Source organism: Martes martes (assembly GCF_963455335.1).
Source record: "Martes martes genome assembly, chromosome: 9".
In the NCBI taxonomy this organism is placed as follows: Eukaryota; Metazoa; Chordata; class Mammalia; order Carnivora; family Mustelidae; genus Martes; species Martes martes.
This window is the reverse complement of record NC_137896.1, coordinates 21,036,739-21,051,267: the sequence shown is the minus strand read 5'-3', so window position 1 is coordinate 21,051,267 and position 14,529 is coordinate 21,036,739. Positions and strand designations below refer to the sequence as shown.

Sequence of the window (14,529 nt, the reverse complement as noted above, 5' to 3'; positions counted from 1 at the left end):
TTTTAAAAGAACAAAAGGCCAGGGAGGGAGGGGTACTCACCTTATCAGGCAGTAAGAGAAAGCTCTGCTCATTCAAGTCTGGTATTGGCCCAGAAGTAGACGAACAGATCAACAGATCTGAATAGAGTCTAGACATAGGGAACTGGGAGAAAAGATGGTGTTGGGACAATAAATGGTGCTTAGCAAGCTGGTTATCCATCTGGAAAAAGATCAGATCAGATCTCTGTGTCACACCATACGCAAAAATACATTTCAGATGGATTAAAGACTTAAGTTTTTAAGAATACAGAAGCTTGAGATGCAAATAGAGAATGTACATATCATTCATGCGGTGGGGAGGTTTAAACAAGCACGCTCCTCGCTCTTGTTCTCACACTGTAGATTTCATCACTGCGGTTGGATTTGATGCTTTAATAACTGATAGGTCTGGAGTTGGACTGCGCGTCCACCCCTCTGCATGTGCCCGTGGAGCATCTCCACCGCTGGCTCCTGGACCCCCTCTCTCCCTCTTTCTCTCTGGCTCAGCCTGGTCGTGGGAAGGACTGTTACACTAGCTGCACTGAGTTCTGAATCTAGCTCCCGCCACTTGTGCTCTGTGTCAGTAAGGCACTTCCTCCTCTGGCGTCTGTTTCCTCCTCTCTGAAATTGGGTCATGCTTTATTTTGTGGGGGAATGTGAGGTTCACTTGGGATGAGGAATGCGACTATGCACAAATGGCACGGAGCTTACAAGGATGAGGGGAGCTGGTACCTCCCCTTTCCCTCCACTCACCCAAACCCCATGACTTCATGCCCCAGTTCTTTCCTGCATTGTAACTTCTGGAGAATAGTCACATATTCTCTTTGGTCAGAAAGTTTGAGTGTTGACTTCAGATATTTGATTCCAAGGCAGAAAATACCGATTCGTCACCCAAAGAGCTTATTGCCTGTCGCTAGGTGCTAAGAAACAAGAAAACGAAGACGCAATCCCAGCCACAAGACAGGATAAAACTGACCTAATTAGCACTGTAGTCAGTTTACAGGTCAGATTAAAGCTCCCAAAAGAACATGGAGATCAAGTCACTCTCTAAAAGGTAAATAATTTCATTTTGCCCCATTCGGTCCAATATACATTACTGCCCCCAATGAATTTATCTACCTCTGGACTTGATCCCAGCCCCTTCGGGAGCTCATTTCACACTAATTGTCTCCGCCCTTAATTGCTTCATCACTCAGGCTTGCTTCACTCAGAATATTCATACACCAGCATTGCTCTCCTTTAAGATTAAAATTAAAAGGCTTTAGACTTTGTTCCTTCTTCCTTAATGGACCCCCACCCAAGCTGCCTTGGTTGAAGTCCCCAAAAGGTCTCAGAGCACGGGCCCTGGAGGGTGCTGATCATCAGGGCCACCATGGCAACTGGGCAGTTGGACATGAGAGGGTCCCACAGATCGGCTACCCCCCCGCCCCCCGCCACCTGACCTCTCTGTTGACCACGTCATCCTTCTCCTGAAAGGCCTCCCTGGTCCTTTCTCTTCAGTGCCCTAGGAGGATTCTTCTTTCCTTTTACAGCTCCCAAGTGTTGGTGCTTCTTGGGCTCCATTTCAGGCCTCTTCTTCCTCAGCCACCTTTCATAGCCTCAGAATGTTCCAGAAACCTGACACTGCTTTAATTCACATTTGGGATCCCTCAGGAGCTCTGAGCCCATCTCTGTAATTTCTCACTCTATGCTCTGGATATATGTGTTCAGCCACTTCCTTCCCATCTCCACTTGGATGTCTTAGCTGTACTACCAGAGTTGGGGTCGGCCTCACAGACCCTGTCCCTTTTTAGGACTTTCCAATTCTGAGAATGGCACTGCCACCTCATCCGTAAGGCAAGCCAGAAATGCAGGGGTCATTCTGAATCCCTCCTCCTCTCCGTGCCCTACTTCATTCCATCAGCACCAAGACTAACCAGATTATGTTGACTGTCCAAATTCTGTCTACCATGACCCAAACACTTCTTAACTGGTCTCCCTAAGTCTCCTTGTGCTCCTTCTGATTTCTCCATAGCATAGCCAGTCTCAGATGACAGTGACATACCAGAGCAGGTCTCAGCCCTGGCTTCCAAGGGCCTGCTCAACCAGCACTGCCTGCCTTTCTGGTCTCACCTCTTCTCCTTTTGCACAGGCTGTTCCCTCTGCCCAGAATGCTTTTCCCCAGTTTACTCTGTCCACTTAACTCCTTCCCCTTCTTAACAACTTGGTTCAAGTGTCGCCTCCACAGGGAAGGCTCCTGGAGTCAGCCTAGGACAGGTCTCCTTGTTGGACACCCTCCAGCACTTAGTTCCTCTCCTTCAGAGTGCCCATTCATGTTGTATATCGGTGTGTGCCCATTATTTCATTCCTTTTTCCTCTCCTACCACGCAACTTCCATGGGAACAGGGATTCTAATTCATTTACCAAATATCCACGCTGCTAGGCACTCTGCCAGACACATAATAGGCATTAAATTAGAACGTGTAGAATGAAAAAATTTTGTCACTCAACAATGCTTGTTGCATCTAGGAGCTGATGTCTGCCTATAAACTTGCTCATATCTTTCCCACGCTCAAACTCTCTGCCCCTAATTCTTCACCTCTCCAAGTCTTCCTTCCAGACTCCTCAAAGGGCTCTTAGTGACAGAATCACCTCCCCCTCACATCTGAATGTTAGTTCAGTTTATGCCCTATTACTCCCCCAAAATGCTTTTATTAAGGTCAACAAAAACTTATTAATAATGAGATCAAAGGAAAAAAAAAAAGTCCGTCTTTTTTTGAATTCTCTGCTGCATTTGACAATGTTGATTACTTTCTCCCTGGAATGCCTCGCTACCTTGGTTGCCCTGGCAACCCCCCTCGTAGTTGTTTGTCCACATCTCTGAGGTCCTTCCTTCTCTTTCCTTTGTCACCTGCTCACACCTTGACTGATTCCTAACAGGTCACTGTAACTCATGATTGCCCTGGGCCCTGTCCCATTCTGTCTCTGGTGATCTCACTCATTCTTGGGCTTCCCATTACTCTCTGAGTGGCCATGGCCCTGGGCCAGTACTTCCAGTCCAATCTCTTCCTGAGCCCCAGACCCCGGATCCAAGTGCCTGCTGGGCTCCACTTGGCTGTGACCCTGAGCCCTTGGCTGTATCTGAGTCCACCGTCCTGCCCCTCACACTGGCTCTCCATGCTGTGTTCCTCATACACAGGGGCCTTCCCCCCCCACCCAGGGCCCACCCAGACACACAGGAGTCACCCTCATCTTTACCCTCTCTTACCTGATAGTGAGCCCTACACCAGTTATTTCTGGGTTTTAGCTACTACAAGTTTCTGATCTAGTTCTGTCCATCTTCACTGGTCCAGTTCCAGGCCCTTCTGTCTCTAATCTGGACCATGGCTTTCTATCAGATCTCTCTCTCTCTCTGTCTCTGGGCTGGTTACTTCATGTAACGGATGTCTCGGGGTTTGGGCTTTCTGGTGTCCCTCATTCCTCCTCATTCCCCTTGTTACATGTAGGGAAATGTCCTGTTCTCTAGTTTATGTGGCTGTGGTGGGACCTGGTCTGCTCCTGCACACAAAAGCCAGGTCCTATCAGCGGTGGCACTAGGCCAGAGCTCAGCTGGTTTGACCAAAGCTCTGTTTGATTTTTGACTCCCGTTCAAATATGAAGGAAAGAGAATGACTCCATGTCTAGGAGATACAACCACTGCACGCTGGTGGGCTGTGCATGTAGCATTCAGGATTGCGCCCAGTCTCCATCCACTTCACTGTCCATCACTCTCTCCTTCCAGGCTGCCTCTCTTGGTCTCAATTTCCTAAGTGACATGGGGCTAATGGTAGCTGTGTGCCTCACCAGGGGTGGGAGGATACAGTTGTGATGGCCAAAGGAGACAAATGTAATGATCCACCATGTAAACTGTAAAGAGCGGTGCCCACAGAGGAGTACAGCTTGCATTTACTGGGACGCAGACAGTCTCACATCCATGACAGCCTCAACCTTGAACTGTATTTCCTTGTTCACGGATTCCCTGGGAATTGTCACAAAATCTCTGTGATGAAACAGAATTCTGAATCTCAATTTCAGACATTTGATTTCAAGCGGAAAATAATGATTCTGCCTCTACCTAGCTCGCTGCCTGTTGCTAGGTGCCGAAAGGTACAAAAACCAAGGAAGACATGGCCCCAGACACAGCCAGGATGAAACCACTGCTAATTAGAGCTGTAGTCACTACCCAGAGGGCAGAGCAAAAGCCTCCAGAAGAACATGGAGATCAGCTCACCTCGTAAAATGTACATGATTTAATTTTGCCCCTTTCCACCAACACGGCTAATCCCTTCACGTCTACACTTAATCCCACCGCTCTGGGGCCCCTTGCATGACCCGTTGCTGCCCTTCAAACTCAGCTCCCATAGCCCTCTTCTGTCCAAATGACAGCGGGTAAGACACAGCACCTTCCTGAGCCCTGCTGCACCCCCCCCACCACCAGGTCCCCTTCTTTCCTCCTGCTTTCTCAGCCAGACTCCAGATCATCCCCCAGCTGGCGGGCTCCTGGTCCCTCCCCTGAATCTGTTGTGGCAAAGGTCCCCAAGACCAGGTCTGGGGGATGCCCTCATCTCCCCTGACCTCTGTGCATCTGGTCCACCAGTAGCCACCCTGACCTGTGGGAACTCTCAGCTCCTCGGGCTTCTGGGACCACTACTTTTCTGGTCTTCTCCTTTAGCCCCTCCTGCTCAGTCTCCTTGGCAGGTCCTCTGCCTGCATCCATTCCTAAAGTGTCTGTCACGGCTCAGTGTCTGGCCCTGCCCTGTGAACTCTGCACCTCCTCCTTCCAGCTCATCCCGAGTTCTCCATCTGTCCCCCCCCACCAGGACATGCCCACACTTCCGCTGTGGGCTCCCAGCTGGCTTATATATCCTCCTACTTGACAGCAGCTCTAGTCAAGGTCACCGGTGGACCTTTTTCTTCCCTACTGACCTTGTCCTTTGATCTCACCTCTGATTTCTACAGACAGAAGCACATTAGGCGACAGCCCTTTCGAGCTCTCTTCTGTTGTATTTATCCTTATTTCCTCTCAGTCCAGCTCCGAGATTCTCCTTAACCCAAATCATAACTTGAGCACTTCTTCCCAGTATCCCAGGCTTCTCCGGACAGGGTGCCATGCTGTCAGCTTTTCCTTCCTCTTTCATTTTATTCCGCTCCCCTTGTGGGGCTTCTGCCCTATTTCTCACGGGAAACTGCCCCTGTGAGGATCTACGGGCCCGCAGTCACTCCATGCAGTGGGCTCTCAGTCCTTATCTAACTGGCTTTTCTCTGTTGTCTGTTGAATGTTCCCTCCTGGAAATACTCCACATCCCTGAGTTGGGCATGCCAACACAGGCTTCAGGTACTTCTTCCACCTCTTTCTGACTTTTTGCCTTCGTGGGCTCATCTTTCTCTCTGCCCACCCCTTACATGGGGAATAGGTTCTCCGCCTGGATCCCTTTCTCTTCTTACCTGCCATTTCTCCAAGGCCCAGCTCACCAAAGCCCGAGGCTACAGTCACAATCAGTTATAAACCAAATCTTCTGTTAAATCTCCTGCTGGATCCAAACCTTCCGCCTAGCCTCTTGTAGGCCACCTCCACCTGGACACCCACCCTTCACTCAACCTGTCCAAAACTGAGCTTGACAGCCCTTCTCCAGCCCCTAAGTCTGTCCTTTCTCTGGGGTATTCTCCCATTCATGCAGTCACTCAAGACAGAAACAGAGAAGGCATCCTTGACTCTCCTTCTTTAACTCAGCCACCAGTCAGCCAGCAGGTTTTTCTAATTCTACCTTCTCTCCATCCTCTTGGCCCAGCCCTAATTCAGGCCTTGCCCTCTCGACTTGGACCAAGGCGATTATCCCCTCATTAGCCTTTGCCCCTCCAAATGTCTCCAAGCAATCAGAGGAACCACCCTAAAACAGAAATCTGACCATGGCACCCGCCTGCTCAAAATGCTTCAGAGGCCCCCTCTTGTCAAGAGGAAAAAGAACCAAGTCTTCAGTTAGACAGACATGGCACTGTGTGATCTGGTCCCACCTTCTCCATCCCCTGTTCCTTATTCTCATGCTCTGGTGACCCTGAACTGTCCATGAGCTCATCCATGACGCTTACTTCTGCTCTGCCCTCTGACTAACTCCTGTTCATCTGGGCGGCTCTTCTAGGAACCCCCCAGATACTCCCAGAAAGCCTCACATATGTACCACCCATCCCAGCTGCTCCCTGCTTTGCCCACGTCTCAAGCACATCTCTGGCCTTCTCACATCATTTTAGTATCTGTGCATCTTAACTCTTTGACCATATGCCCAAGATATGCCATATCTTATTTATCTTCATATTTTAACACCTAGCACCATGCCTGAAGACAATAGAAGACAAAGAAGACAATACATGTTGTATAAATACATAGGCTACTTGCCCTTTCTTGAAATGTTCACCCCTCTCCTTCTCTTTGACTATTGTACTACTTTTCAAATAGGTTACACCAATTCACAGTCCCCTTAGCACTGAATAATAGTGCCTGTTCTACTGTGTCCTCGTCAGCACCGGGTGTTCTTAAACCTTCCCCCTTGATTTGCTGGGGGGGAAACTCATATTTCCTTATTATTGTTATTCTTTTGAGAGAGAGAGAGAGAGAGAGGATGTGAGCAAGGGAGGGGGAGAGAGAGAGAGAGAGAGAGAATCTTAGGCCGGCTCCATGCCCAGCACAGAGCCTGATGCAGGGCTCAACTCCACGACCCTGAGATCATAACCTAAGCTAAAACCAAGAGTTGGAGGCTTAACCAACTGAGCCACTCAGGTGCCCCTCCTTATGTTTTTTATTGCTGATCTTCAGTTATTAGTGGATTGAATATTTTTTCAAAAAAATTTGTCAGTTCTTCTATTTCCTCTTCTGTAAAGTCGGTTTAGGTGAGTTATACACTTTCCTGTTGCATTTTTACCATTAAGGTTTTGCTTGTGTTCTTTTACCCATTAGGGATCTGTAGATCATTTACCCGTTGCTTTCTGGTTCTCTTTGTGATATTATTTGATTCCAGAAATATTTAGTTTTGATGTAGTCAGATTGGTTGGTCTTTGCCTTCTTGATGTCATTTTGTTGCTTTTGGGGTTCCCCATTCAGACTCTCATTAATTATCCAATTCCTTTCTTCTTTGATTTTTAATGGGCTTATATCTCCTTTCTGACCTTTTAAAATAGGATTTGAACTTGGGTGTGTGCTCTTAGGTGACACTGGAAATGGATTAATATTTTTCTTTCAATAGATCCCCAATTTTGGACGAGTCTTCCTCTCATGGTTCTGCCTCTGAGCTAAGCCATTCCTGGCTGGTTATGGTATCAGGGCCACAGTCTTCTCACAGAACATGCCACCTGGATGGGGAGCTGGAAGGCTATGGGAAGGTATAATTCCAGGCATAGACAATGAAATACAGAGACGACTTCAAGGAATGGGAGCAGAAAACTTTCTGGAAGCCCCGGCAGGACAGTGTGTGAAAAGATGGTTCACCTGCTTTGCCAGTATGAATGGCTGAATCTCGCTGGCACCCATCAGTCCTGAAGGCTTCTGATCCTGCAGACAACCATTACTTAAGGATCACAAGAGAACAGACAGCCCAACCCTGCCCCTCACCTGCATCAACCTACCTTACCTGCACAGACTCTGCCAGGACACGTCACCAGCGGTGGAGCAATCTCCTAGCCCGTTCTGCCAAGCTCATCTTCTGGGGGCTGCAGCCATCACCATGATTCTTCCATGCTCCAAGACATGGACTTGACCCAGATCCCAGAGTCACCACGTCCCCTGTCTAATGACTGCCCTAGGCACCAGGGCATCTGAGGGTGATGCTAGAGCTGGAAAGGAACTTGAGGTTATCCAAACGCCTCACTTTACAAATGGGGAAACTGAGGCTCAGGGAAGACAGGTGACTCATAGTCACCTGTTCCCAGAGGGAGGATGCCAGGCTGTGGAACCATTTACAAGGTTCTTCTTGCATATCTGAGAAGTAGTAGTCTCTGTGACATCTGTGTGTGAAATATTAGTTTGGAGGCTGGAAAATATTGTCACTTCAGAGTTGCTGAGATGAGACCGGGAGGCAAACTGAATTTTCTTACTTGTAGGACTGGGCCACCTAAAACCTTAGAAAGTCCAAGAGGTTGACTGATTGGGGTCATCCCTCCAGCCACCCCTCTAGCCAGCGAATCAGCAGGTTCCCTGCCAGGTCTGGTTAGGCCTGTGCCTGGTCAAGGGACAAAGCCCAAGCACCCACCCTCAAGGGTTATACAGGGCGTTGGTAGCCAAGCTAAGGAGTTGGGAGCACAGGCAACAGGGAGCCACTGAGCGGCTTTGTCTGTCTTCCTCCCTCAGAGACCTTCCCGAGTGTGCCCTGACTCTAAGACTCTGCACCCAACAAATTTGAGGTTTATTCTTTAATGCAGAAAGTCCTTTAATTAAACACTTGCTTATTGTAACACACTTTCTTTCACTCTGTATCTCTAAGAAGTAACAAGGGTACTGAAATAACAAGGGTGAAGTTCACTGATGGCTTTGGAAATCTTCAAGACTACTAGTCCTGTCCCCTCCTTGGCATACACATGGGGAAACAGAGGCTTGGGAAAGAGTGAACGGAGGACAGCAAAGTCACATGGGAAATGAGGTGGGTGGGGATCGAGGCCCCTTAGAGAGCTGCAACCACCAGTGTGGGGCAGGGAATTGGCTGAGGGTTTAGCTTTGGAAGAAGTGGTGAGCCGGCCAAGTGTAGACTCCCAGCTGCCCAGGAAACGAGGTTAGAGGCCAGACATGGCCCTGCAGTGATCTGCAGGGGTGCTGCCCTCCCACTGAGCTGAGCTTAAGGACAGTGTGGTCTTGCTCTGCACCAGCTTCTCAGAGCTTGGCACAGGGCCTGGCCAATGCTCCTGGCATGAACGATTGAGCAGGAGAGCTGGATGATCAGATCACATCCTTAAGAGGCTTGAGCCCAGAAAGGATGGGAGGTAGAGGCCAGAAGAGAGGGAATATTTGTGAAGACTACATCTTGAGTCAGGCTACAGTAGATGTTATGATGTGCATTCTACAGGTGAGGAAACAGGCTCCGGGAGGTGTGGTCACAAAGGTGGGGGCATAGGACCTGGGGCTCCCCGAAGCCTCACCTCTCAAGGTTTGTTGTTCCCCAAGTCTACTCCCACCGTTTGAGTCCCAGCATCCCAAAGGAGACCAAGGGCTTCCGTAGGAAGCCTTCAGCTGTTGCTTGGCCAGGTTTCTCCCTTCTCCAAGCCCACTCTATAATCAAAGTTTTTCTCAAGATACTGCCTTCTCTGTCTGAAGCTTGGCCGACCAAACCGCCCCTCTTCTGGCTTTCGGGAAGACACTGGGGAGGCAGGGTGCTGGGCGGAGGCTGGACCAGCCCCTCTGGAGTCAGGATCACCTTCCACCACTTGCTGAGGAGAGCACTCCTTAGTTCTTCCCTCTTCCAGAGTGTGACCCTTTTACCAATCATGGGATGAGGGGCGAGTTTTGCACTGGATGTGGGGGATTGGACACCGGTGACAACCCTTCTCTGGCCTCCTTTCCTGCAGCGGTTCAATGGGAGGCAGCTTTCCTTCTATCACTTTTCTCCATCCTCCTCCCTCCCTAGCTCCTGCCCTCACCTCCCCAACCCACCAGCACGCCTGAGATCTCCTTCTCCCTGTTCCCAAGGAGCTGGACAGGGCTATGGCCTTCTGGAAGCCCTGTCACTTTCACTGCTCGAATGCTAGCTGTCCTGTCCCTTGCTAAAAGAATCCAGATTGGATTGGGTTATCCCCTATTCCCACCAGATCCTCATCTGTGATGGTTCTAGTCAGCTGGAAGCTGAAGAGTTCTCAGGACTGTTTGGGGGCCCGCCAGCAGCAGGTCAGCCTTAGGTCCCTCAGTATCTCCCAGTATAGTCCTTGAAGCTTGAACAGCCTAACCTCTGTTGCCAAAAGCCATCTGAGCTCTGATTCTAGGATAGCCACATACTGGTGGCCCGTCATTTTACTTTCAGTCCCATTTCTGTATCTGCAAGAACAGAGATTGCTTGATGAGATGCTGAGAAATAACATCTCATGCATCATTTCACTGTTCAAGCATTCATATTTGTCCTCAGGTCTCAGCCTGAACATCAGTCCCCTCCGGCCTGCATCAGATCCCCTTTTAGACTCCTATTACAGCATCTGCCACAATTCATAGTTTTATACATTTCGGTGGGATTATCTGCCCAATGTCATGCCCTTTCCCGATCAGCTTGGATGACTCCCTGATGGCAGGGATATCCACCCCGTGTGGCCCCAGGCCTAGTCCTACACAGATTCTGGTAAGTGCACCCCTGACTAACAGTGCAGGTCCCCCTGAGGGGTGGGAGAACCCAGTCGCTATGAAGAGGAAGGGACAAAGTTCAGTAAGGCTTCCTGACAGAGGCGTATCTGGGTTCACATGGTATACTGACTAAAGGAGAAAGCATACACAGGCTGTCCTGCAAGGGCACTGCCCCCTTCCCAGAGCTCAGTCATCTTTCTCAAGTGTATCCAGGAGCACCTTAAGATCCTAGGAAGAAGGATTCCCAGTATTTAGGGCTAGGAACTGTTTGCTCCCAAGACCACATTTTACCTATAAGGAAACCAAGGTCCGGAGCAGGGTACAGACCAGTTCTGACAGAAGCCCAGCCCAAGGCCTCATGGGGTCCCGTGGTTAGCAGGTACCTCGTGAGTACCCGTCTCACACCGGGAGCCAGAGCAACCAGAGGGATGGCAGAGCATGATTTTCTAAGGCCCGGTGCCCCTGCTCTTTTCCAGAAGAGGTATCTACTTTTCATTTTCCTGAAAGGCATTTCAGGAAGAGGAGGCAGGGTGCATGCCAAGGTGGAAAGCAGCACATAGGGCAGATGGAATGCTGATTTGGCAGTCACCTTGGGGGTGGGGAAGAGGGGGCTGCAGGCTTCCTGCCAGCAAGGGCCACACTTCTTTCAGAGGGAGGCCTGTTTGTAACTCTTAAGCAGGCCTGACCTACGACAGAAAGCTGCTTTCTGAGGGAGAGCAAAATAAACAACAATCTTGGCTTCATTTATCATCCAGGTGCCTCCACGGGAGAGTGGGGCCACAAAAGCCTTTTTTGTTTGCTTGTTTTGTTTTTGGAATTTGCAATTGTCTATTTTCTTAAGTCTTCCCCACTAGGCTAGAATCATGCGCTCCTGGAGGGTCAGGCCTGGGTCTTGCCCCTGAAATCCCCAGCAAGCCTCATACAGGGGCTGTGTTTGCTGAATAAACCCTCCTTCCCACATGCAGGACTCTTCTTCTTGTCAAGACTTTGCTGAACCATGAAATAAATCCAGAAACCCAGAAAAGAAGAATTCAGAGGTAAAGGCACAAAAGGATCAGGCAGAAAATACTCAGCAGATATAATCAATACAAGTTCAGTTCTTTGAAAGTACCTTTAAAATGGATAAATCTTTGGCAAGTTTTGGTCAGGAAAAGAGAAAGCATGGACAAGCAATGCTAGGAATGAAAAAAGGGACAAACTGACAATGTTGAGATTTAAAAAGGGGCAAGAGAAAATAACACAAAACTTTACAGCAATAAATTAAAAGTCTAGAAAAGAAATGTGACCTCCTGTGAAATTACCAAAGCCCTTTTGCAACGGTTACCTCCAGAAACCCTTACACAGCACTGTGCTTTGGGCAGCAGTGCTCCAGTTAGGTTTTCTAGAAGGAAAAGAGACTGAGAGGTGGACACCCAGCCCAGGTCCCTGGCAAGCCACCCGCTTTGTCTCAAAGGTCACAGCCACAGAAGCATGTGCCCATCAACAACAGGGACCTGCCACACTCTTGCACTTCCAGCCATCACCTTAAGCCCCCTGGTTGGAGGCCAGCCTTATTTATTTTTCCACTTGAAATGCCATAGGAGTTTCACTTTATTTTTACTTCAAAAGCAGCACCATAAAAATCCTTGATGATTAGAGCTCCAGCTGTCCTAAGTTGTTTGTCAAGGGATCGGTTACTCAAATCTCCTATGGAGGGAAACAGTTTCAGGCGAGAGGCCATGGGAGCTGAGAAACACGAATGTCTCATCTCTAAAAACTTTCAGACTCCCTCCTGTTCACCGCCTGGCCTGCCCCCTCCTCCCTTCCCCCAACCCCACCATCTGCTCTCTAGAGAGCAGATCAAATTTTCGGGCTAAGGTACTCTGGCGCCAAGGACTCAGCCCCTCCAAGCTACCCCCTGCCCCCCACCAACGCAGAAATCCAACACCACGACCCAAATGGACTGCAGCCACATAAAACCACAAAGTAAAGTTTATAAAGCTTTATTAAACATTTCAAACAGCTGTGCAACGAACACACCAAAAATAAAAGCTCCGGAATAGCAGTCCACATGTTCCCCAAGTGTGGCCTCACAGTCCCATTCCCTAGATGGACTGCCTCCAGTTCTGTCCTCCGCCTGGCCCACCGCCCTTCCCGCTCAGGCAAGAGAAAGATGGATGACTGAGACTGGACGGACAACCATGCTGGTCCCCAGTGGGCAGGGGCCAGGAGAAAGTCTCGTTTGCCAACACTTGTAACTGAAGCGCAGAAAAAGCAAAAAGCAAGTGACAGTCACAAAGTCTTCCTGTGTATTCTTCATAAGGTACAGTCTATATGCGCAGGACTGAAGGAGCTCCTGGCACAAGGACGATGGCCACTGCTCCCCTCTGTCTTGTCTGAACCATCTCGGAGTCCAGTGCGCTGGTCACCCTGCAGTCCCCATGCTAAATAAAAACTGTAGCGGCACCTACTATAGCTAGCTACTGCTAAACCTCCAAGTCAGAACACGCTCGATAAAGCTTCTTTAAAAGGAATATACACATGTATTTGTATACACACGCGCGCATACACACGTACACACACACTCACGGCACGCCAAAAAATATCCAAACACCTATTACGGGGATCATGGCTGTTATGAAACACACAAGTACTCTTCCATTCACTCGGCTGGGGACTGCTAGATCTACAGGGACACGCCACACCTCAATCCTGCAGAGCATGCACGGGAGACACGGTGAGGCCCCCCTCCTCGGGACAATTGAGAAAGGCAGGAGGAAGGGCAAAGAAAGTGAGGCTGGGCTGGTAAGCATGAGCCCAGACACCCAAGTGAAAGAGCAACAGGTCTCTGTTACTTCTTTCTTAAAAATGAAGTGGAGAAAATACTGGAGATTTGTGAACAAACAGTCAAGACACGTTTTTGTCTGGGCTGCTGACCGGGGAAAGAAGGATGAAAAAGCGAGGCTCTCGGGCGTCAGCAATCTCTTTAAATTCGAGATAAGTGCAAAAATGAGCCCTGTCTTGGACAGGTGCTCCCCCAAAAAGGAAAGGGGTGGAAGAGAACTAAAGGGAAACCAGGACAGGGACTGAGGGGATGGTAACATTCTGGGAAGGGAAGAGACCCTGAAAAGGAGGGGGTCACAGAGGTGACGAGACTGGCATTTTATCTGCCCAGGTCATGCTGGGACGGTGGACCAGGATGGGCACAGACTCCTCGCAGGAATGAGGCGATGGGGGTGACCATCCTGCCAGCCTGGGGGGTAGGGGGGGAACCGAGATGGGGACAGAACACACACAATCACAAGACCACCCACGACTACAGGACTCTACAATAAAAGCACCGGTCAGTGCCATTATTCACATTATAAGGATAAAACATCACAGGCCAAGAAAGGCGCCGTCAGGAATGTGGCACCCGCGGGGCTGCGGGATTTGAAACTCCAATGCTTTATGACCTATGTCAATGCCTCCCCTCCCATCTTCTGCTTCCTTGGAAAGCTAACTGGGCAGGCTGTTAGGTGCCCACAACGCCGGGGTCGTGCGCCGATTCCGGAAGCGGGGAATCAGAACAGTGGTACAGGAAACAGTTTCCCCAGCAGCTATAGCAGATGAGGAACAGGGCTGCCAGGAAAACCAAGGCACAGATTGTGCAAGGCTTCCGCTCCAGGAGGAAGCTGAGCAGGTAGAAGCCCATGAACATGGAGTGGCTGAACCACAGGGCGGGGTTGAGGGGCTTGGGGATGAGGAGGACGGGCAGCAGCCACTGGAGGCAATACATGATCTCTGCTGGGCAGGGCCTTCGCCAAGGCCACCGGGCACCGCTGCAGGAACCGACCTAATGGGAGCCAGCGGGCGCAGGCAGCTGCCCTCCGCTTTCTTCAACCCTCACTCTCCAGGAGCTGAGCCGCTGTGCTCTCTGGCTGTCAGCCCGGGATCACCAAGGCAGCAGGGATCCTGAAGAGAAAAGTCAACACAACAGACAAACAGACAAAAAACAGACAGACAGACAGACAGACACACACACACACACACAAAAAAAAAACAAAAAAAAAAAAAACAGGAACAGAATGTATACTTATTTGGGAAAATGGATCATGGTTAACAACAGCAAATGTGAATGCCCTTTCCTCCCTGCCCACCCATGGAAGTCTACTCCACTCCACATCACCATCTCAGGAAGCTCCTAGAGTGTCTCCCCCGGGCCTGTTGGG

General features: G+C 49.7%; 1 protein-coding gene across 1 annotated transcript; it reads right to left on the bottom strand.

Annotated features, from left to right (window-relative positions):
* Window positions 1–13,690: 13,690 nt before the first annotated feature.
* BLCAP (BLCAP apoptosis inducing factor) lies at window positions 13,691–14,237 on the bottom strand. Its single transcript, XM_080814045.1, has one exon. It carries the CDS (start codon window positions 14,094–14,096, stop codon window positions 13,833–13,835), a length of 264 nt encoding a protein of 87 aa, XP_080670171.1. The 5' UTR covers window positions 14,097–14,237; the 3' UTR covers window positions 13,691–13,832.
* Window positions 14,238–14,529: the final 292 nt, after the last annotated feature.

What these genes read in the sequence shown, in the direction of transcription:
- BLCAP (XM_080814045.1), bottom strand. Translation starts at nt 14,096, where the DNA reads ATGTATTGCCTCCAGTGGCTGCTGCCCGTCCTCCTCATCCCCAAGCCC.